The following is a 24,951-nucleotide window of genomic DNA, read 5'->3' as shown; positions in this document are numbered from 1 at the left end:
TCTGCTGAGGTCCAAAATGGGTCTCCTGTTTTCTTTGGAACCAAAAAGAACCTTGAGTAAGTTCTGGATCCTGTTTGATCTGCTGAGACTGGCTGGATGAATCTTTTTTTCTAGCAACTTGTGGACCTCTATAGTTGCTTGTTCCCTGTAACTGGGTGGAACGTTTGGGATTCTCCTTATGGATGTGGGGAGTGGTGAATGGTATGAAATACCCTCTGGAAATTATACTTTGTACCCAGGTGTCTTGTGTTATTTCTTGCCAGACGTTTGGGTACTAAGATAAGCGACCCCCGACTGCCTCCAGAGCAGGACAGTCAGGCCTCCTTTTAGGAGTGCTGATAGGGTTGTCCAGAGAAGTGATCTCTGTCACCTTGATGTTGCAGACCCCTTCTGCTACAAGGGCAGCGTCTTCCACTATTACCCCTCCTTTGCCCCTGGAGGGGGGTTCATCTCGTTTGTCCTGAAAGGCTCCTTGGGCTTTCCGGAACCACATCTTTCCTTCCCTTTGACCTTTGGGATAAGGTCAGGTAGGGGTGGAAAAACGGACTGTGATGGCAGACATAGTCTTTCTCTCTTGTTCTCACCTGTTCAAAGTCTCCTTCACTTTAGGCCCAAATAGGGATGAGCCATGAAAGGGAGTGTTAACGAAGGATGACGTGAAGGAACACAAGAGCATCCAGGAATGTCTTCTAAGAGTGACTCCTGTACCCACTGCTGTACTCGTTCCTTCAGCTGCATAGGATATGAGACGCATGGACGAGCTGACAATAGAATTTAGAGTAGAAAGATGGGCAGCAACTTTGCCAGAAGCTGCTGCAGCTACTGTACCCTGAAGAGCATCTCCCAACTTCTTAAGGAGATCTCTCTGCAACCTGGTAAAATGGGTGAAGTAGTTCACTGAACGGAGAGCAAAGGTCACTGAACTAAACATGCATTTCCCATATCTATCCATGGTCCTAGACTCTCTATTAGGAGTATGGATAGACGAGGAAGTCACAGACATTTCCTTTTTGGTGGCCGCCGTCACCATCATGGCATCAACTGGGACTCTCTTGGATAAGAAGGATGTCCTTCAAGGATGCATCTGCAGTCATAACATATGGGTTGTCCTGCCTCAGGCAGCCCTTCGGTCAGCCGGATTCCAAAGTCTGGGTCTGGCCTCGGCTGATGTCGCACCTTCCCCGACGTCAGAGCGTCTGGGGTATAAAAGCATCAGCCGACGCCATTTTCCTCAGTCTTTCTTGCCGCTCGGTGCCTGAAGCAGAAGCTGTTCGCAAGTGCCGGTCGGTCAGATCCAGTGATTTCAGCTACCGAAAACTTCGAAAAAGCTAAGTACCCCGTTGGGGACTCTTTCCTGCCTCAGCCGATGTCAGATAAAGTAAATAATTGTTTAAGTTGTGGGAAACAAATACCTCATAAGGATTTCCATTCCTACTGCCTTCCTTGCTTAGGCCCAGACCACGACGTATCGTCCTGTTCAGCCTGTGCTTCCTTCAACCGACGAACTCTTAGACGTCGGTCGGAGTTTGCAGAGGAATTTTTTGGGGATAGTTTTGCATATAAAATGCCGTCGGAGACTCGACATCACATTTGATGAAAAAAACGGAAGGACAAGGACCGACACTCGCGGCCCGCGGTTTCGGCTGAAACCACGGTAAGGCCTACCGCGAGTGTCTCGGCTTCGGCCGAAACCGAGTCCTCGGAGATTCCTTCATCTGAATCCACTATACCGACCACCGCAGCCCGGGAGATCCCGGCTGAGTCGGCTACCGAGCTACCTACCGAAACCAGTGTCCAGGATATGTCCGACACCATACCTTTGGACATATCTACTCCTGCACGTGGGGCAGCTAGGCCCCCTGCTTCCATGTCCATTAAGGCCTTTTCTAGGGCTAAAGCTGCTAAACTTTCTAAAGCTTTGCCTCCCAAAACTACATCCCAGAGGCCTTCCTCTAGTTCTCAGGTCCTCAGCCTTGCAGAGGACCTTATTTCTTTAATTAGAGGTTCACAACCTCACCCGGACAGGGCCTCTCACCCTCCACCAGACAAAAGGCCCAGGATTGAGCCTTCTGACCCACACTCTTCAGATGAGTCCTCGGATGGTTCTGAGTTGTCAGACCACCAGGAGGAGGCTTATTCGCCCTATGAGGATTCTGATGCAGAAGAATCTATCCCTTCGGCCTCCCCTCCTGAAGAGTTTTCCTTTGGTGAGACTCTACACTCCATGAGAGAGCATTTTCAATGGCAAGGTCAGGATTTCTCTGATTCTAGAAAAAGATTAAGGACCTTTTTACATTTGCCTCTGCATAGGCCCTTATCTATACCTCCTGTTTTAAATGTAATTGATGATGTGTACAATGATGTCAGTACAGCCCCTGATACTCTCCCCCCGGCCCCTGCCAAACCTGATAGATACTACAGGGTCCCGGATTCTCATTTTCATCTGTATAAAGCCCATTCTGCAGACCCAGAAACTATTACTCTGGGCCCTAAAGGGGTTCTTGGCTGCCACTGCCAAAAATCCTCTACCTTCTGAAAGAGAGTCTAGAGCTTTAGAGAGATGGGGAAAGAAGGTATATACTTCTGCAACTCTTTCCATCAGGGCACTACATTGTCAATTTCATATGATACAGTACCAAGAGTATTTGTTAGATGAACTGAACAAGAAGCTTTCTTCTCCTGAACCCCTTGACCGTAAATCCCTTCAGGATTTGGTACACAACTCACAGCAGGTTAGTAATCATTTCTTAAAGTGTGGTTATGATGCATTGGAGGCTTCATTTAGGTCAGCTATGACTGGGGCAGTTATTCGTAGGCATGCCTGGCTGAAGGAACAATCTTTGCCAGACCATGTTAAAGCTAAACTCCTGGATGCTCCAATGGAGAAACAAAATTTATTTGGCTCCTCTGCTCAGGAGGTCTTAAAAAAGTATGAAGAAAAGGCAAAATCTGTGCAAACAGTTAAGGATTTCCTACAAGTACAACCACAGAGATTCAGCAGAAACTGGCCTACTAAGAATTGGTCCTTTCCAGACTCGGACAGAGCCCAGAGAGGCAGGAACAGACGCCCCAGAGGCAGAGGCCAATCTAGGGGCTCTTACAGAGGCCGTCAGTGGCAATCTGCCAACCAGAGAGGTAGTGCAACAGCAGCAACAACAACTACTACACCAGGACAGGCTCAATGACTTTACTCTGATTCCGCCCACCAGGGCTCAACTGGAAGCACCCTTGGGCGGAAAGCTTGCTTTATTCTCGAAAAATTGGCATCATATTACAAGGGACACATGGACACTGCAAATAATAGACAAAGGATACAGGTTCCACTTCCACACTTTGCCAAAAAGAAACGGAATGCCAAACCTACCACCAAATCAGAGGGCAGAGGCTTTCAAGCAGATCAACAACTTGCTTCAAATGAAAGCTATAGAAAAGGTACCACTTTCAGAGCAAGGCCAAGGATTTTACTCCAGACTATTCCTTGTACCAAGAAAAGAAAATCAATGGAGGCCTATTCTCGACCTGTCCGCACTGAATACTTACCTCATTGTGCCAAAATTCAAGATGCTGAACCTACAGCAACTTCTTCCCATGTTGGACAAGGAGTCCTGGCTGGTGACTCTAGATCTCAAGGAGGCATACCTGCACGTCCCTATTCGACCAAACTGCAGAAGACACCTCAGATTTCTTGCAGGATCAGGGCATTATCAATTCTCAGCATTGCCCTTTGGCTTACCTACTGCACCCAGAGTATTCACGAAATGCCTGGCATCAGTAATTGCACACTGCAGACTTCAGGGGATTCAAATCTACCCTTATCTGGACGACTGCCTTATACAAGCGGACAACAAGGTAAATTTGATAAAAGACTTGGCCTATGCCATCCACCTACTACAGGCATTGGGATACACAGTCAACATCCAAAAATCAAGACTGGTTCCATCCCAAAGGATAACCTTTCTAGATGCGGATCTAGACACAACCACCCAAATGGCCTTTGTCACAGAAGAAAAACAAAAACAGCTTCCAGATTACTTCATGAATCTAACAAGACAAGCTCAGCTTACTGCAAGAAAAATCCTGCAGGCCCTGGGTTACATGGCATCCTGCATAATTCTGATACCACAGGCCAGGCTGCATATGAGAAAATTACAATGGTATCTAAGGAGTGTATGGTCTCAACACAGCCACAGTTTGAAGACTTTGATACCAATCATTCCTTGCCTTCAAAGGGAATTCCTGTGGTGGGCTCAAGCCTGCCAGTCCAGCAGAGGGTTGCCTTTCAACAAACCAAAAACAAAACAAACCATCACCACGGACGCTTCATACCGAGGATGGAGAGCACACATGGAGGGCAAATGTATAAAAGGCCTATGGTCTCAAGGACAGCTACACATGCACATAAACCAAAAGGAAATGCTGGCAGTGATGCATGCAATCGAGGCTTTCAAACCCTTCCTCCATCAAGGCCACCTGTTAATAAGGACAGACAACACCACGGTCATGTGGTACATAAACAAGCAGGGAGGCACACACTCCTACCCTCTATGCCGGCTGGCTATGAATCTATGGGAGCTATGCCTGAAACTCAATATCCAACTGCAGTCCCAGTTCGTGCCAGGAAAGGAAAATACACTGGCAGACAGCTTAAGCAGAACTACCATGGATGCACACGAATGGATGCTGCACCCAGACATCTTCCAACTCATAACAAAGACTTGGGGAACGCCGGAGATAGATCTGTTCGCTTCCCCCCTCAACCATCAACTGAGGACATTGTGCTCAAGGACATAACCACCCACAAGCATGGAGGGTGGACTCTCTCTCTTTCAGCTGGAAAGCTCTAAAAGTATATGCCTTCCCACCTCTCCCTTTAATGTACAAGGTTCTACTGAAGATCAGGGAGGAACAGCCAAGAGTGATTCTGATAGCTCCAGACTGGCTAAGGCAACACTGGTATCCACTATTGAGGAGCATGTCACAGGCAAAACCATGGCCTCTCCCCCTATGGCCTCTTCTTCTGACGCAAAACAATTTCAAGATCATGCATCCCAACTTAAAAACATTGCAGCTAACTGCCTGGAAAATCCCTTAAATCCAAAACAAAATGTTTTATCACAGAGAGTGAAGGACATTATCATGGAAGCTCGCCGGCCTTCCACAAGGAATACATACTCAGCTAAATGGAAAAGATTTTTCATTTGGAACACATCAAAAGGCTTGGATGTGACAGTGGCAAGCATGACACACATTCTGGAATACTTAGCAGAGCTGTTCCACAATGGCCTTTCCTATTCTTCCATTAAGATTCATGCCTCAGCAATTACAGCAGAATACAATGTGGCTCCACCTATCTTCTCACACCCTCTCCTCAAGCAATTTCTGAGAGGGATCAAAAATATCAAACCTCCAAGAAAACCCCCTTTACCTGCTTGGGATCTCAACTTTGTCTTGGAGAAACTAACACTTCCTCCCTTTGAACCAGCAGCAACAGCGGATCTTCAGTTTCTGTCTTGGAAAACTGCATTCCTTCTGGCAATAACTTCAGCAAGAAGAGTATCTGAGTTACAAGCATTAATGGCAGTACAGCCATTTCTTATCTTCCATCAGGACAGAGTTACACTAAGAACTAATCCTACTTTTATGCCAAAGGTGGTATCTAGGGTATCCTTGAACCAAGCTATTCACTTGCCTACGTTCTCCCCAAATCCACAGAATAGAGTGGAAAAACTTCTGCACACCCTGGATATACACAGACAACTACGCTACTACTTGGACATAACTAAAAGTACCAGAAAAACTGACCAACTGTTTGTAGCATGTGCTGCTGGGGTGCAAGGAAAAGCAATTTCCAAACAGACAATTTCAAAATGGATAGGAAATTGCATTCGATTTTGTTACTCCTTTCATGGAAAGTCAGTTCCTGCAAACATCAGGCCTCATTCCACAAGGGCCACGGCCACCACTACAGCCTTCCTACGAGGGGTGGCTACCAAGGACATTTTAGAAGCTGCTACTTGGAGCTCCGTGCATACATTTACCAAACATTACAATCTACCTTTATACTCCAGATCCAGAGCAGGCTTTGCTACTGCAGTCCTGCTGGGGATCCTAACTACACCATCTTTTTCTTAGTACCTCCTCCCCCAGATTGGCTATGGTATTCTACCCATATGTTATGACTGCAGATGCATCCTTGAAGGACATAGTACAGTTTTGTACCTACCATAAATGTAGATGTCCGATAGGTATGCATCTGCAGTCAGGTTTACCCTCCCTCCTACCCCTCTGTGGTATTCCTAGGGTGTTTACCCCTCTTTTAGCTTGCTGGGGGAATCTATTATGGTGTATTTGTTTGTATATACATATATATACATATATATATATATATATATATATATATATATATATATATATATATATAATTTTGCAAATGTTTGTAATTCTATTGCATTTATCCAAATTTAGCCTTCCTAGAGGGCACCTGGCATCTGGGGCAAGAAAAACTTGAGGAAAATGTCGTCGGCTGATGCTTTTATACCCCAGACGCTCTGACGTCGGGGAAGGTGCGACATCAGCCGAGGCCAGACCCAGACTTTGGAATCCGGCCGACCGAAGGGCTGCCAGAGGCAGGACAACCCATATGTTATGACTGCAGATGCATACCTATCGGACATCTACATTTATGGTAGGTACAAAACTGTACTTTTTGTCTGGTGGGGCTGAAATAAACTTATTAGGCCTCCTAGGGACAGGCTCCATGGACTCTGGTAACTCCCACGCCCTTCGAAAAACCAACTGCATGAGCTCATTGAAGGGCGGAGACACCCAAGAGTTGGCGAGTTGAGACCCGAAAGCCTTCAGAAGAACTGACTCATCCTTAGTAGGGCTTTTGGACTGCCAGTCACCCCTCTGCCTTAGGATCTCATGTATCTCAGCAAAGGAGATATCATCAGAGGGGGACCGTGGGGACCCTTCTGACTCATCTAAGTCAATGTCAGGTGTTAAAGACTCCTGTGGGGATTCCAAGTGTCTCCTCTTGCGCAATCTCTTCCTGGGGACCTCCTCAGTGGAAACCTCTGGGGAGGTCTCAGAAGAGCAGAGTGCACCCTGTGGGGGTACCGGAGGCTCTGGGTCTCTACGCTTAGCCTGGACTATGGAAGCAGAAGCAGACACAGGTGCTTTAGGGGATGAGGAAGCAAGACCAGAAGTTGAGGATGTCTTTGGAGATAGGGCTCTCCTTATGGCTTCAAAGGCACCACGGTTCTGGGAAGAAATCGACTGATCCGAGGGAACCGTCAAACCCTCCGGCACAGAGGCAGTGGGCTCCGAGCCAGAGTTAGGAGCCGAGCTCATCCGAGCCGAAGCCCTGAGAGGAAGAGTCGGCACCGACATGTCGGTCCGACTATCCTCCCCGAATCTGACTGGAGAGTGTTGGCTCCTAGAGTCCCCGGTCAGCACCGAGGATGTCAGACTAGATGGAGCCGAAGACACTGGAGCAGGCCTCAGCTCTGAAAACTCCACTATCAACAGGTCTGCTGATTCTGGCTCCGAAGGGCCGATATGGCTCTGAGGAGGAGTAACCAAAGCAGGAGTAGTTGTCTTCGGCTCCGAAGCCACTTGGGTCGGAGCCAACAGCAATTTAGCAAGGCCTGGTGCCTGTAAAAGCTTCTCCACCCGATCCATATCCAAATCTGAAAGGCTGACAGATGATCTAGATGAATGCACCGATGGTGCTGACTGGAGCAATGGTGACGCACTTCGGATGCCAGCTCCGAAACCAGTGGAGCCGATGTCTCATCAGATTTTTTTTACTTTGATTTTTTGAGTCATTAGATTCGGTAGATGATTTTGAGGACTTAGAGGATTTGCTGGCAACATCCTGGTCACTCAATGCCTCTTGGAAAGGGTGTTTTAGAAAACCCCTATCCATCAATTTCCTTTTTTTTCCAAAAGCCCCCTAGAAGAAAAGGAATGACATATAGCACAAGATTTCTGCAGGTGGACAGCCCATAAACAGTAGACACATGTAACATGCCCATCAGTGAATGACATTTTCTGGTTACAGTCCGGACATTTTTTAAACCCGGACTTGGGGTGCTTGTCCTTATCTGCCATAATAACACTCACGCTATCCAAAAACACAGTGAACTAAGCAACAAAAGGCTCTAAAGACACATACACACAGAGAGCCTAATATATAAAAAATGCAAAAAACTGTATAACTACTGTTGACTAAATGTAGCGTACACTCAACTAAGGCCGAAAAACGAGGCCAACTATATTAAGAGTAAATCCAACAAGCTAAATATCACAGCAAAAAACTCTTACGCTATAATGCAAAATACTATCAAAACGCACTCAGTTAAACTAGCCCGAAAAGAATGAGGCCAACTATCTGAGCACTAAATATCAGGAATAAGATGTCACACAGGAAGGGGAATGCTATAGAAGCTTATCTAACTAGATATAGTAACTACTAGAAAAAGCTATATAGAAAGCTTGTAAATAGAACATTTTTGAAAGTTACTGGGTCGAGCATACACTGGAACCTCCAATCAGATGCCGTGACAAACTAGATCTGAGGTAATTCACAGTGCATCATGGGATAGAGGCTTGGCCTTGAGCTACTGGAAGACCTCGAGCTTTGCATATGGCTGTACCGTAGCCGATGGATTGGCTCCGAACCCATCAGTCAAGAATGAAGGCGAGATTGAACAACTTCACATTTTTATTATTATATGTTGTTAAAATTTACATTGAGTGATGTATGTTTAGTACTGTTTTACAACGGTGTTGCTTTAAGGGCAAAAGTGTAAAATGAGAGCTTCCACTTTCCGTAAGCATACACTGATGACGCCATGAGACGAAACACACACACACACACACACACACACACACACACACACACACACTATGGGTACGTGGCAGTTAAATTATATCTCCGCTATTTGGATGATATTTTCATCCTATGGGGAGATACAGAAGACAAAATAGCTGGTTTTATTAATCACATTAATTCTAGTACAGGATATTTGGCCTTTACCTTTCAGTATAGTCATGTAAGTATTAGTTTTTTGGATACGCTTATAATCAAGGATACTCAGAATAAATGCTTTAAGTCTAAAATATTTAGGAAAAAGACTTTTTGTAATGCTTATTTGCATTTCGAAAGTAATCATCCTTTGACACAAAAAATAAGTATCATTAAGGGCCAAGCAATTAGAATTGCTAGATTTTAAATATAGATTTTTTGTAATAGATCAAATTAAAAGAGACCCAAGGGGTGGACCATGGGAGGAACTAGTGGGTTACAGAGAATTGTGGTGGCAGATATATTTGGAAGCCAACAAAAATCCAGGGCTGAATGAATATATTTCTGTTAAACCACTACTGAAATTAAAGGCAGCAAAATCCTGAGTAGTGCAATATTGGAAAAAGTCAGTAGATGGCAGTATATTACTTAAAAAAACTTTCTCCCAAAGGATTTATATGAAACAATTCAAAATTCATTACATACATAGGATATTTTAGGATTGGTTTTTAAATGTTTTAATAAAATATTCATATTTTTAAGGATGTATATTAATGAAATTTACAACAAATATCAAAGGTTTTTAAATATTTATTATAATTGAACATAAAGAAAGTTAATGGATTTAGATGTTATTTTTTAATGGACTAGGCAACATTTCTTTGAAAAAATGGAGGAACATGATTGGTGTTTATCAATTGCTTATTAATTAAATTAATTGTATATAAAGCTGCTTATTGACCAAGTCACATGTATGATCTGAGGAAGTCTTTGTGAAGACGAAAACGCATGATTTCAATAGCGTTTATTTTACTTGTGTTTTAAATAATAAAGCGTGCAGTATTTGAATTCTCCTGGGATTTCCTTTTCTTTCGAATTAGAATTGCTAGGATGACTTCGAATAAAGAGGATTTGGATAACGAATTTAGTTTACTTAGGGGAATGTTTACAGAGAGAGGTTATCCACTGGATTTGATTAATTCTATTTTACATGACATAAATAGGTTGTGGGGACAGAAATACTTACCTTTATTGGGTGCAGGTCAATTGTTGGAACCATTGGGGGAAAATGGAACAGAAAACACATGTATTCCATATCATAATTTTAATACAGCATGTATTCTCACTTTTAACACAAGAACACTAGTTATAAAAAACATATACATGAAAAATTTGAATATTCTAAGAACCAATGAGGTTATATACAAAAAAGTAGGCCCAAAACCGATTTTTGTTACTAGGGTTAGTAAAAACTTGAAACAGCTTTTAGAAATTAAGCCAAAAAGTACTACAAAGAACAATGAGGGGACAAAAAGATGTGGTATGTGTCATTATTGCCCCTATATCAATGTTGAACCGTTTGTAGTGCTGAATAACACAGTGAATAGTAGAGTGCATTTCATGAAGGGTAATTGCAATACTAGAGGGGTCATCTACCTTGCTATATGTAATACATGTAAATATTTTTATGTTGGGAAGACAGAACGCCTCTTAAAAAACAGAATATATGAACATCTTTATGAAATGAGAAGTTGCTAAAATACCAATGCACTTTACAAACATAGTGTAATATGTGATGGATTTGACAAATTTGTGTTCGGCATACTTGATATGGTTAAACTTGACATTAGGGGAGGTGACTGGAAAAGAAGGAAAGCCAGTGGCAGTTTAGACTGGCTTCTATGTACCCCCCTGGGCTTAATGAAACCGTTTCCTTGCTTCCCTTCTTAGTAGAAAGATCAAATAATTTATGAGGTTTTAGTTTAATATAATTTTTTTCATAATTCTTTGACCTTCTAAGTATGTATTTTATTAAATTTTAAAATTCATGATTTTATTTAGAAATTAATTTGCACAAAAAGAGTCTAAAATAATTTGATTTATTTTTAACATACTTATATAAATGTGTGTGTTTTACTGCAATTTGTATAAACAACTCCTTTATGTATAAAATACATTTAAGAAATGAATTTAAAAGTTTGTACTTTTCAGTATATTGAGTGTATTATACAAATGAATTCTGCACTGGACGCTATAAGCCATTGTTATTTTATTTTAATACCTATAATGTTCTTTCTGGGTTGGTTTTTCATGTCATTTATTTCTTTAAATATTTAATTGTTTTTGTGATGTCACTTAATTAGGTATACTATATAAATTGATGACTAACAGAATGCAATGTTTCTGATGAAGTCTCCCACTTTGAGATGAAAGCGCTAAAATATTTTTGTTATTAAAGATGGAGTGTTTTAAATAGTAACTGGCGTCCTGGATTCCTGGTTCTTCCTTGGTATACTTCATAGTTTACTTGGTATTTTGTATTTTTACCAGTTCACCTAAAACCCATTTCACCTAAACTCACTTCACTGAGACCAACTCACCTAAAGTTCATTCCACCTAAAACTCATTTTACTGACAAGTAGTACAGTAAGGCAAGTCAAAGGTATATGTCCTTTTCCCCACTGTAGTGCGATCCTGAGGTTAGTATATATGTTAAGGGGGGTGTGGGGGCCGCAGTCCCCCACAATGGGGGATGTTCATCATGTTTCACTGTTGCAGTCATTGCACTTGGGGTTATCCTGCTGGCAGGCTACCCGCAGTCAGCCTGAATTCCAAAGTCCTGGTCCGGCGTCAGTTGCTGTCGTTTCTTCCCTGACGTCACTGTGCCAGGGGTATAAAAGATGCAGCCAATGCCATTTTTTTCTGTCTTTCTTGCCACGCGGTGCCCGAAGCAAAAGCAGTTCGCAAGTGCCGGTCGGCCGACTCCTGACATTTTCAAAATCGAATTTCAGATCCGAAGTCTTTATTAAAGCTAAGTACCCCGTTGGGGAAACTTTTTTCTTGCTCCAGACCAATGTCAGAAAAAGTTAACAATTGTAATTCTTGTGGGAAGCAAATACCTCATAAGGATTTTCATTCTTACTGTATTCCTTGCCTAGGCCCTGATCACAACATTGCTAGCTGTCGGTTTTGCGCTAGATTTAACCAGCGCACTATTAAGTGTCGGTACGATTTTGCCTTTCATTACTTTGGCCGAAGATTCAATTATATAATGCCGTCAGAACAACCGACGACCGGAGTTTATAAAAAGCGCAAAGAAAAGGACAGACATCCGAGGTTCAAAACCGATGATGAGGCTTCCGCTAAGCCAGTCGCCAGTTCTCAGTAAGGCGCTTTCGCAGCCCCTGACGCCCACTACCTCAGAGCCACAGGCTGCTGACGATTCCCACATGGAGCCAGCTAGGCCTCTGGATACTCAAGGTATTGGACACTCGGAAACTATTCCCTCAGATGGGTCCGGAGCCGCTGAGTAGGCATCGGCTTCTGAGGGTGTTTTCAGGCCTACACAGTTATATGTAAAGCCTACCTCAGCTTCCAAAACAAAGAATAAAGCAGCTCTAAAGACAAAGAAACCAAGTACAGCATTCTCCTGGACAGACTTCCATGCCTAAAAAACAGATGCTCAAAATGGCCGAAGACCTAATTACCTTGATCAGGGGTTCCCATCCCTCTCCTGATAAGAGGCCTAGGCAAGAGACAGAATATGAATCTTCAGATCAGGTTTCCATTTCCTCTGACTACTCTTCTGAGCAGGAGTACTCTCTTCCTCCCTATGAGAGGATTCTGATGCTGAAGAATCTATTCCTTCAACTTCTCCTGAGGATTTTTCTTTTGGGAAAACCCTGCATACCATGAGGGAGCACTTCCACTGGGAGAGCCAAGACTACTCAGAATCAAAGAAAAGGCTTAGAGATTTTCTTTTACTGCCTCAGCACAGGCCTCTTGCTATTCCCCCTGTGTTAGACATTGTAAATGATGTATTTTCAGAGTCTGGCCTTTCTCCTGACTCTTTACCCCCTGCCCCCTGTAAAACCAGACAGATAATACAGGGTTCCAGACACACATAAATTTCTTCATAAAAACCCTGCTGCTGATCCAGAAACTATTTCTTAGGGTCCCAAAGGGGTCAAGGCTTCCACTGCAAAAAACCCTATCCCCTCTGACAGGGATTCTAGAGGGCTTTAAATTGTCAATTTCATATGCTTAAATATCAGCAATACTTAATGTCACTGCTAAAACAGAAAATGTTGGCAATTACTGATTGTGCAGAAAATAAGGAAATGCAGGATTTATTCCATGCAACTGAGCAAGTGGAAAAGCATACATTGCAATGTGGTTTTGATTCTCTAGAGGCCTCTTGCAGGGCCGCAGTTACGGGGTCTGTCATTAGGAGGCATGCTTCGTTAAAGGAACAGATGCTACCTGATCATGTTAAGGCAAAATTACTAGATGCTCCATTACAGCATGATACTTTATTTGGTGTTAAAGCAGAGGAGGTGTTGAAGAAAATGGAGGACAAAGCAAAATCTATGCAAACAGTAAAGGATTTCTTACAGGTACACCCACCCAGATTTAGCAGGAACTGGCCTACAAATAATTGGTCCTTTCCAGTGTCAGACAGACCACAAAGAGGCAGATAACAGATGCCCTAGCCCCAGGGCTCATACAGACCTAAACAGTGGGGCGCTTCTACCTCCAAAAGTGGAGAAGACAAATCACAGCCATACAGGAAACAGTCCCAATGACTTTCCTCTGCCAGCACCAAGCACTTATCTTTTGGCAGCCCCCTTAGGGGTAAAACTAGCACTTTTCTCTCAAAACTGGCACATGATCACACAGGACAAATTGGTCTTGAGTATAGTGTCCCAAGGCTACAGGTTCCACTTTCACACCCTACCAAGGGCAAAAGGTATTTCAGACCTGCCACACATTCAATGGGCATAGGCACAAAAACAAGTTTCATCCCTCATGGACATGAAGGCCATTCAGCGAGTACCTCAGCAAGAGCAGGGACAAGGACTTTACTCAAGACTTTTCTTGGTACCCAGAAAAGACAAAGCCTCGAGACCAATACTGGACCTGTCTATTCTAAACACATTTCTGGACGTCCCAAAATTCAAAATGTTGACTTTGCAGCAGCTTTTGCCCATGCTGGGCAAGAAGGCTTGGCTTGTAACTTTGGACCTAAAAGAGGCATACCTGCATGTCCCAACCAGACAAATATGCCGAAGATACCTCAGATTCAAGACTGGCTCAATGCATTACCAATTCTCTGCACTGCCCTTTGGCTTATCTACTACACCCAGGGTCTTTACAAAGTGCCTGGCACCAGTAATTGCATTCTCCAGACAAAGAGGAATACAAATATATCCTTACTTGGACGACTGTCTAATTCAAGCGGAGAGCAAGGACATTCTACTACAGCATCTGGCATTTGTAAAAAGATTATTGATTTGCCTAGGGTACACAGTAAACGAAAAGAAATCAAAATTTGTACCCTCTCAAGAGATAATATTCCTGGGTGCAAGCTTAAATACAACTGCCCAGATGGCTTATCTCACGCCAGACAAACAAAAGCAACTGACTTCTTACTTCACAATGTTGGCAACAAAGACCCAGTTATCTGCAAGAAAAATTCTGCAGGCTTTGGGCTTCATGGCATCCTGCATTCTGCTAATTCCATATGCCAGACTGCATATGAGGAAACTACAATGGTATCTAAAAAGTGTTTGGACTCAACATTGCCACAGCTTGGAAACAGTGATTACCCTCATTCCTTGCCTTCAACAGGAGTTTCGATGGTGGGCACAGTCCTGTCACCTCAACAAGGGACAGCCATTCAGCCTACCTACTGCCAGGCAGTCAGTAACAACAGATGCTTCAGATTATGCCTGGGGGGCCCACATGGCAGGAAAATGTATTCAGGGCACATGGCCCCAAATGCATCTTCATATCAATCAAAAAGAGATGCTAGCTGTTCAGAATGCCTGACAGCTTTCAAGGACCTTCTACATCCAGGACAACTACTAATAAGGACCGACAGTACTACAGTCATGTGGTATATAAACAAGCAGGGAGGCACACATTCCTACCCCCTCTGCAGACAAGCCATGACTCTGTGGGACACAGCATTGACTTATCAAGTACATCTGCAAGCACAATTCCTGCCAGGAAAGAAAAATACTCTGGCAGACGAACTAAGCAGAAACATTACGGATCCCCACGAGTGGAAACTGGATCCACAAGTCTTCAGCATGATAACAAGGAAATGGGGATGCCCAGACATAGATCTTTTTGCCTCCCCTCACAACTGCCAACTACAGAGATTCTGCACAAGGACTTATCGCAAGCAAGCATGGAAAATGAATGCTCTATCATTCAGCTGGAAACCCTAACACTATATGACTTTCCTCCTTTGCCTCTCCTTCCCAAGGTACTCCTAAAGGTCAGGCAAGAAAAGACAAAAATGATTCTGATTGCCCCAGACTGGCCACGCCAGCACTGGTACCCAATCCTAAAGAGCTTATCTCAAGGCCCAGCCTGGACATTGCCTCTAATTCCTCACTTACTGACCCAACAAAACAATCAGATCCTGCACAGCCAACTCAGGACCCTAACTCTGGCAGCATGACGAATTATGTAGCCATTCAGAACACACCTCTCTCTAAAGCAGTGATCAATGTTATTTTGGAGGCCAGGAGGCCAAGTACCAGAAAATCTTATGCAGTAAAATGGAAGAGATTCTGTGCTTGGAACCAGGCACAAGGAATTGACATGCTTGTACCAAATATTCCTCAGATTTTACAATACCTAACTGAGATGCTGGACAAAGGCCTATCCTTCTCATCAATTAAAATGCATGCCTCTGCCATTTCAGCTCATTACAATACGGAACCACCTGTTTTTTCTCATCCATTGCTAAGGCAGTACCTCAGAGGGGCCAAAAACCTAAGACCTCCAAGGAGAGCACCAATACCTGCATGGGACCTCAATTATGTCTTGGAGAAACTCACACTGCCGCCTTTTGAGCCAGCCAATACAGCTGAAATAAAGTTCTTATCTTGGAAAACAGCTCTACTCCTAGCAATAACCTCTGCAAGACGAGTCTCAGAGTTACAGGCTCTCATGGCTGTGGAACCTTTTATAATTTTCGATCCAGACAGGGTTTCTCTGAGGACAAACCCGACATTCATGTCTAAGTTAGTGTCCAGTGTGGCCCTTAACCAAACCGTTCATTTGCCTACTTTTTATCCATACCCACAGAATAAGGGTGAGAGACTCCTGCATTCTTTGGACATACACAGACAGCTACGCTTCTACTTTGGCAGAACTAAAGCTTTCAGAAAGATTGAGCAACTTTTAGTGGCATATGCTGCAGGATCACAAGGAAAGCCGATCTCTAAGCAGACTGTTTCGAAATGGATAGGCCACTGCATTCGATTCTGTTACTCGCAACATGGCAAATCAGTTCCTAAGGGCATTAGGCCACATTCTACCAGAGCAGCAGCCACTTCAGCAGTCTTCCTCAGAGGGGTACCAACCAAAGACATTTCAGATGCTGCAACTTGGAGTTCAGTGCACACTTTCACCAAGCACTACTATTTACCTCTCTACTCTAAATCCAGAGCAGGCTTTGCCACTGCAGTTTTGCAGGGCCTTATAGCCTCTCCTAGTCCTATTTAGACACAGCCACCCTACCTGAGCTTTGGTATTCAACCCAAGTGTAATGACTGCAACAATGAAACACGATTAACATAGTACAGTTGTTTACGTACCATAAATGTAGATGTTCGAGTGTGTTCACTGCTGCAGTCCAGGTTACCCACTCACCATCCCCCTTTTTCTTTGCTGGGGCTTATCTGTACTTCTCTATTCAATACAACCTTGGTGGTGTATTTCCTTGTAGATGAAGGAAATGTTTGTTATTGCATGCGTTCTTATTAGCATAAATTTTTAGCCTACCAATTTGGGGGCACCTGACATCTGGGGCAAGAAAAACTGAAGAAAATGGAGTCGGCTGCATCTTTTATACCCCTGGCACACTGACATCAGGGAAGAAGCGACAGCAACCGACGCTGGACCAGGACTTTGGAATTCAGGCTGACTGCGGGTAGCCTGCCAGCAGGATAACCCCAAGTGTAATGACTGCAACAGTGAATACACTCGAACATCTACATTTATGGTAGATACACAACTGTACTTTGTGGTGGGTGTAGCCCCCCACTTAATTTGGTTTTGTGTTGTCTGGTTTTGTTTTACATTATTTGGTAAAAGCCAACTAGGTGGGGGGGCTACGCCACCCCCCCCCCTTTGTGTGTGTGTGTGTGTGTGTGTGTGTGTGTGTGTGTGTGTGTGTGTGTGTGTGTGTGTATATATATATATATATATATATATATATATATATGTGTACACTAACACCACTACAGTGGGGAAAGGACATATACCTTTCAATTGCATTAGAGTACTACTTGTCAGTGAAATTAGTTTTAGGTGAAATGAGTTTTAGGTGATTTGGTCTCAGTGAAATGACTATAGGTGAAATGGGTTTTAGGTGAAGTGACATGTACCCTTATGCATATATATGTATATGTATTTGTATATACGTATTTGTGTGTGTGTGTGTGTGTGTGTGTGTGTGTGTGTGTATATAAAGTCTCCATGGGCTTATTACATTTTGGTCGAACTGGCAGAATATTCCTCACATTGCCTAGGGAGGGAATAGTTGAAATGCAACATCAAATGCAAGGCAAGTGGGAGTGAATAACAATGCTGAAATATTTCTTAGTAACAAAGGTGTCTGCATTGGGGCTGCGTGTTTGAGTACAAGCATTTGCAGGTTAGGGTTAGAGTAAGACCTAGGGAAGGGGTAGATGTGTTGGTATGCTTGGGTACCAGTATGTGTAAAGTGTGTGTGTATGTGTGTTTTGTTTAGTGATACTGTTAAGGTAAGGGCATTTAGTGCTATAATATAGAGAGTTGGCATTAGGGTTAGCACACCATGAGTAAGAAGGTATGGGGCTAGCCCTGCACCACCTTACTGTTTTGTACTAATCCTGTTCCTAACCTCAACCCTACACATTAGGATACTAAATACCCTTTCACTAACAGGAGCAACGTTATGACAAATTGTCTGAAAGTTAGTGGTCTTTTTTTTTTTTTTTTTTTGTTAACAAATTAGAAAAGGAAACATTTCCTTTTTTTATTAATTCACAGCTTCAGAGGAATAAAATTTCGACAAAAGATAAGTATGATTGCATTTTTAGTTTTGAAGATGTTTTGTTGATTTATGCACGCAACCAGTTCCAATATATACATCTCCACATACGCACATGCTTATATGCATGTAAAACAAGGTGTGTGTGCACGTGCACGCGTGTCTCAACTGTTGTTAGTGAAGGCTGTTTTTATCTTAGACCATGTTCCTAGGCTATTTGACACTATTGTATTACTGTTTTTGCATGGGATTATTACTGTTTTTACGTAAATGCTTAAACAGTACCTTGTCGGTACCTTAAAATGTTAAAATTATTTACTTAAGATGTATTTTAAGGAACATTTTCCCATTTATTTTACTTGCTTATTTCACAGGAGGAACCCCCAAACAAGAAAAAACGTGTTGAAGCATCACTGAACTGGGGCGGTATGTAATATCTCACTACTTGGACAGGATGCTTTTTTTCCTGAACGAAAGATGTTAACACATCTGAAGGTGGCAAGGGGGGGGGGGGGTTGTTGCTTTGAATTTTAATAGACTGTATTGCTTTGCTGTGTGGCTTCCCTTTAAACTGGATCAATATGAAAACTGTGCATAAGTAATTCTATCCCCCATTTCTATGTTTTTGTGAAACTTTTTTCTTTGTATTTTTTTTTTCCTGATCGCAGTTGGCCATCATTCCTCTTGTGATCCTGTATCAATTTTTTTCCTTTCCCCATTAGTGAGAACTGGTTATGATAGTCCATCATCCAGGCAGCCATCGTGGTTTTCTACATGGCCATATTCCCATTCCTGTCTTAGCAGCCTAACCTTCTTGCGAGTCCACAATGCCATTTTTGCTTCCAGTAATGAGCTAAATTACAGTACACACATGTCTTGACACCATTACCATTCCACTCTGCTTGGTGTTCATCATGCATTGGGTCAGGTTTCACATCTCCTTCCAGGATTGGTAAGCTTTCATTTAGTGCTTGTTCCAGCCCGCTTAGCCAGCCTTTCAGCGGCTGGTTGATTTAAGGTCATCTGGCTCATAGATACAGTGCTGTGCACTCTACACAGTAGATCTGGTTTATTCATGGGTGACTTGAATTTGATTTTTGATTGAGGTAGTGGTGTTATTCAAGTAAGTAAGTTATTTTTATTGTATGTGTAGTGACTGTTTAAATGAAAAGACATGTTCGCGCTTGACCTGGAATGTGTGACAAATACTGTAAATACTAAAATTAAAAACAATGTAATTTTACAGTAGAAAGAGTGGGTAAAGTAAGCTTACACTATAACAGTTGCTACATTTGTTAAATATTTTAAGAATGTCTTAGCAGGTGATCTTTCTAAAGTTCATCATGAAGATAATTGTTGCCATGCCATTTATTATACATGGGAACTGGCCACAAGTGGACATCTTTTCTTTTAGCATAAGTTACAGTTTGTGGACATCCCTAAAGCAGAGTAGAGTGTAACTCCTCTCGTCTGCAGTATGTCAGCCTGATACCCAGTCAAAAAACGCTTTCACTATTGTCATGTCCCCCCCCCCAATTGCATCAGTCATCAGTATGTCTGTTAACCTCTTCCAGGTGAGTTGCAGAGAACAATTATTAATCAGTTTGAGATTATTTTCTAATTTGGTTTGTATTGATATGTTGTGTGTTGCATTTGCTGTTGTGTTTTACTTCTACTTATTGTGAGAATAGATTTTTGAGGCTCATGACATCTCTGGAAAATATCACCAAGAAATATTTCTTTGGAAGTAAGTTTTTCCCAAGAATTGTCATATTGATTTCCTGTTTTACTTGGTAGAAAAATCAAGTTTTACTGCAAGTACTCTTTTTCTTGTTTGGGGGTTCCTCCTGTGAAATAAGATACTTCTTCATCAAACTTTCTTGAGTCAAATTAATTTATGGTGATATCAAGAGGGATTTCCATACCACCACCAACAAAAAAAAAGTCGGGTGCCATTCCCTAGGTTGTCCATAGGAGATGTCTGCCCTTTGCATTTTTCCTGCTTCACAGGAGTGATTTTGCTGGAAGTATTTTCTGAGTATCATGATGCAAAAGTCACCAGAGGACCTGACTTTAATGACAGTTATTTTAGCTTTCACACATTTGCCGAACAGAACTTCCTCTTCTATTCGTCCAAGCTCATGTGTCTGAGCACCAGTTGCCTACCTTGCAGGCATCCATACCAGACTGTGCCCTCTTCAGCTGTAGGGAGTTTGCCAGGGAGTATATGTTCCCATGGCACAGGGTCAACCGTTATGCAGCCCAGCCTTTGATGTTGGGAGTAGCTGTTTCCCGGGACTCTGATTTTTGAGGAAGTAGATCTTGGTTGTTCTGCACAGATATTGACAGTTTTAGGGTCTGCCATTGACAATAGCAAGACTGTCTTTATAGGATTCTATCTATAGGCCATTTCTTTAGGACAAACCTTAAATTATATGAAGAAACATTTTAAATGCGAGTCCAGTTATGTTTCAAAGATGCACAAAATTACCTATTGAGGATGAAAGAACCAAAGCTCAGAGGCATTGTTCCAGAATGACCAAAAATGCATTTAAAGTGCATCCATTGAGCTAGATTTCTAGTCATTCTCTCCACGAAACTGATTCTAAGGAAGTTGCTGGTACCAGTGCAAAAACCCAGCTGCTGACCTGGCAGTTGTAAGTATCTCTTGATGATGCCTATTGATGGGGGAAAGCAGAACATTTTGTTGAAAAAATGTACACACCCTGTACATAGGCACAAGAGCAGTTATTTCTAAAGACATATAATTAGGTAGTAGGGAGACATCCATAATAAATGGAAGGCAAGACGGATAAAAATCTGCAATCTGACGTATACTGCTTTCATTGTGGAAAAGTCTGCTCCTAAATGCTGCCATGATGCCTCTAACAGTAGCAGCAGAGCAGCCCAAAAGACTATAGTCCTTTAGCTAAGGAAAGAGACATCACTGAGCAGTTGTTATTCACATATTTCAATAAGGATTTGTTGTTTGTCTCTGCTTCTTGGTAGATTTTTGAAAAAATGGAAGAGAGGTTAAAAGCTTTGTTAAGTAGCCATTCCCAAGTATAGTAGAAGCTACCCATCATTCAGTGGCTTTGTCCAATGAGCAGTCTACAGTGAAGCCATTTAACTCGGTCACACCTAGATTACAAGTTGCACTCAGTTCATTTTTTTGAGTGCAGTGCTAGTGTTGTGGGTTGCCTGCAGTATGGGAAAGGAAGACCAAACACAGTGTTGCTGTTGCAGTGTAGCTTTATCATGGTACTGAACCTTTGGTATTATTGCAAGATTAAGCAGATTAAATTTGAGAAAAACATATTTTTAACAGTTGAGGCAAAAAGCTCCTTTACTTGTTTAATTTTTCTGTACATTTAAATGTGTTTGAGACTTAGTGCTGCCAGTACCAGGGATTTGACACCTTGTTGATTGTTTCAGGTGTGAATGAGTTAAACAAAACATGGTCTTTTTAAAAGAAGCAGTCCTCAAGAAGTGGTAGTAGCCAAGACAGGAAGTAAGGTAAAGGAAGCAAATCTTTCTCCACCCATGATGGTGTCATAGGTTCATAGGTTCATACTAGGCTATCTGCCCTGGGGCAATTATAAGCCTAGCCCAATTCTGTATGGCTTACGCCACCCCTTGATTTGAGCATACTGTGCCCTTTTTAAGGTTCAGTTTACTGTGCCTCTGTCTAATAGTGACACGGGAGTAATCCCTGGGGCAAACCTACGATCCCCCATCCACTTATCGAGTTTCTTCTTGAAGAGATTCAGTGAGGTGCTGTGCCTCACATGAACTGGAATTCTATTCCAGAGCGAAGGGAGCCTCTGGGTTATGAACCTGTCCCTCCAGCAAGTTCTATTTATTTCTGTGCTGAGGTTCAAGTCCCTCCAGCGTGTGGCTCTAAGGGATTTAGATTTACTGAGGTGGAGCATGTCCATTAATTCTGGATGTGACATAGCTTTGTATGTCAGGCATAGATAGCCTCGAAGTAGGCGGTATGCAACTGAGTAGAGCTGGAGTATTTTTAACCGAGCAGCATATGGCATCTGTTTGAGACCCCTGATCCTCTTGGTGAGTTACTTTTGGGGTCTTTCTAATTGCTGCAGGTGTCGGGTAAGGTACATCCCAAATTTTTATAAAGACTGTATTGCTTTGCTGTGTGGCTTCCCTTTAAACTGGATCAATATGAAAACTGTGCAGAAGTAATTCTATCCCCCATTTCTATGTTTTTGTGAAACTTTTTTCTTTGTATTTTTTTTTTCCTGAACGCAGTTGGCCATCATTCCTCTTGTGATCCTGTATCAATTTTTTTACTTTCCCCATTAGTGAGAACTGGCTACGATAGTCCATCATCCAGGCAACCATCGTGGTTTTCTACATGGCCATATTCCCATTCCCCCATGTCAGCCAGTATTCATTGTGCATCCCCCTTCTTTCTTTCAGCTGTCACCTTCCTTAGGTAGCTTTTCTACATCTGAAGAAATAAGTTCCAGCCTACTTTGGACAAGTGGAAAAGAGAGATTATATCAGTAAGTTATGTAATGTAATTTACAGCCTTTGCACACTTCCTAGAAATGAACCCCATCCTTACTGGTGATATAGAACCAGCGCTACTAATTTTGAATCATCTGTTTGCAAAACCATATTGAAGGTGCCCGTAGAGGAACAAGATAGTATTCTTGATCCTGAAGTAGGCTGGCCCCTGGAGGCCCTTCCTGGGCTTTTCCAGAGCCACCAAATTTTTGAAAATTGCCAGATTTAAAATATTATTTCTGCAGACCCTTCTTTCCTTACTTATGCCAGTTGAACTGGTGGTGAACTTTGATTTGAAAGATAGGACCACAGGCAGTTTCTCAGCTCTGAGACAGGGAAGGAACACTTTCAGTTCACATCATTGCATTTCGGCCCTTCCACTGAATGCACAATTTTCATTAAATGATTTGCAGAATTTGCTCACCTCAGAAAGTGAGAGATTCACTTCTGTCCAAGTATGCACAGTTACATAACCCTGCCCTGACACCCATCTTGGATGAAATGCAAAGACCTTGCTTATTTATTGCATTACCACCTTTGTGTTCTGTTTGAACCTACCAAAATCAAGCTAAACATTGAAGACCTCAGAATTTTTCATAGGACCCATGCTGGATATGATGGTGAATAAATTGATGTCCTCCTATTCATATGTTGCAGTATTCAGAACATGGGGTATCTGCTCCAAGCTGTTCTGAACGTCCGGCTAGTATACAAGCTACTGTCAGGTACATGCAATGTCACACATTAGTACCCCATCCAACATCAGGTATGAATTAGACTTCGGCAAATACCATCCATAGAGCTTTCCTGCCTCCAGTCTGAATACCATCTGTGGTCATAAGTTGCCGATTCCAGTCATGGAAAAATTCTAGCATCTCCAGTTAAGGCTGTTTCAGCTAGAGATGTGTCTTCTTCGGGTGCTTTTTTCAAAGGTCTGGATACTTCCTCTGTCCTGGAAGCAGCTTACCTGTTCTTCCGTCTGTACTTTCACTAAGCATTACAAGTTGGATGGTATTTCTAGATCTAGAGCTGGTTTTGCCAGGGCTGTTCTTCAGGGGTTTATAGAGAATGCTACTGCCCCTGCTCCCACTGTTTCCTCTGCACGAGCTTTGGTATTCTCCCTCATGTTGTGAATACTACAAAATATGAATAGACGTTCATAGAATAGTTGAGTAAAATCCTGCCATAACCATAGATGTCCTTCTCTTCTATATGTTGCAGTATTCTGTCCCTCCCTTCTCCCCCCTTATACTTGTTTGATTTCTGCATCTGTGTTTATCTCAAGCTGGTGTTCTTCCTGGGGCATTCAGATGTTCTTCGTGTTTCACTGTTGCAGTCATCACATTTGGGTTATCTGCCTGCAAGTAGCTCTCAGCCGGCCTGAATACCAGAGTCTTCAGATTTCTGCGTAGGATACTGTCTTTTCTTCCATGACGTCAGGTCGTTAAGTGTATAAAACATGCAGCCAATGCCATTACATCAGTCGTTCTTGCCGTGCAGTGCCCGAAGCAGAAGCAGTTCACAAGTGCCGGTCGCCAATCTCCTGAAATTTTTGATCTGAAGTAGTTAACTTCATTTGTGCAGCAACCTATGGGAATCGGATCCGACCTCGGACAAAGCCGGCAGTTTTCAACAGCTTTAGATCCGAGCTCCAAGCTCTTCCCCCTACCCATAATCCCCTGCCAACCCTGACTGACCTCAGATCTAGTTTGCCGCGGTTTCCTTCAGCAGCTTGATCCAGAGTTCCAGACGTTTTTGTTCTCTTGTGAGAAAAATTTTACTTTCCTACCACTTTTCTTTAACCTTTGGTGTGAGTGTGTGTTTAGGTCCCTTTTTTTCTAACTAAAAGCTCTCTTAGTTTAAATTATTTTGTTTCTATTTAACCTCCCCCTTCCTTCGTGGTTCCGTCAGGGTTGTGTTTGTGTGTTTGGGGCCTAGTGTGTGTGGCTTACCTTCTGTAGTATGTCTGAGGCCCCAAAGGTGATGTTTTCTAAGTGCACCGAGTGTGGCCATAAGCTGTCCCCAGCGGATGGCACTCGACAGTGTTGTGCCTTGGGGTTGAGCACCTGTCCTCTGGTTGTACCATTTGTGCAGCGTTCAACCCCAGGGCACCCAAGGACAGGATGTCTAAGCTGAGTCTGGCGGGTCTTCTGCCCCCGGACTCGGCTTCTACCTCCGGTCCTCCTGTGGCTCCCGCTGCGGAGGCTGCCACTCCTGCTTCCCTCCCCCCGGCTGGGACTCGACCTCCCGCCTTAGGCCCGGAGGAGAGGGAGGCCAGGAAAGAAAGGAGGAGGGAGAAGCACCACAAGCGGCGGGCCAAGGCCTACGCTTC

At 42.9% G+C, this 24,951-nt stretch overlaps 1 protein-coding gene across 1 annotated transcript in view; it reads left to right on the top strand.

Annotated features, from left to right (window-relative positions):
• Nucleotides 1–24,951, top strand: part of CPSF1 (cleavage and polyadenylation specific factor 1) — a 2,236,766-nt gene that overhangs the window by 719,478 nt on the left and 1,492,337 nt on the right. The window contains exon 13 of the mRNA XM_044069873.1: nt 18,461–18,512. Within this exon, the coding sequence (XP_043925808.1) occupies nt 18,461–18,512 (52 nt within the window). The remainder of the gene's footprint in view (nt 1–18,460; nt 18,513–24,951) is intronic.

The sequence above is a fragment of the Protopterus annectens genome, chromosome 4.part0 (genome assembly GCF_019279795.1).
Source record: "Protopterus annectens isolate FY-2018-M chromosome 4.part0, PAN1.0, whole genome shotgun sequence".
Taxonomy (NCBI): Eukaryota; Metazoa; Chordata; order Ceratodontiformes; family Protopteridae; genus Protopterus; species Protopterus annectens.
This window is presented reverse-complemented; position numbering and strand designations above follow the sequence as displayed.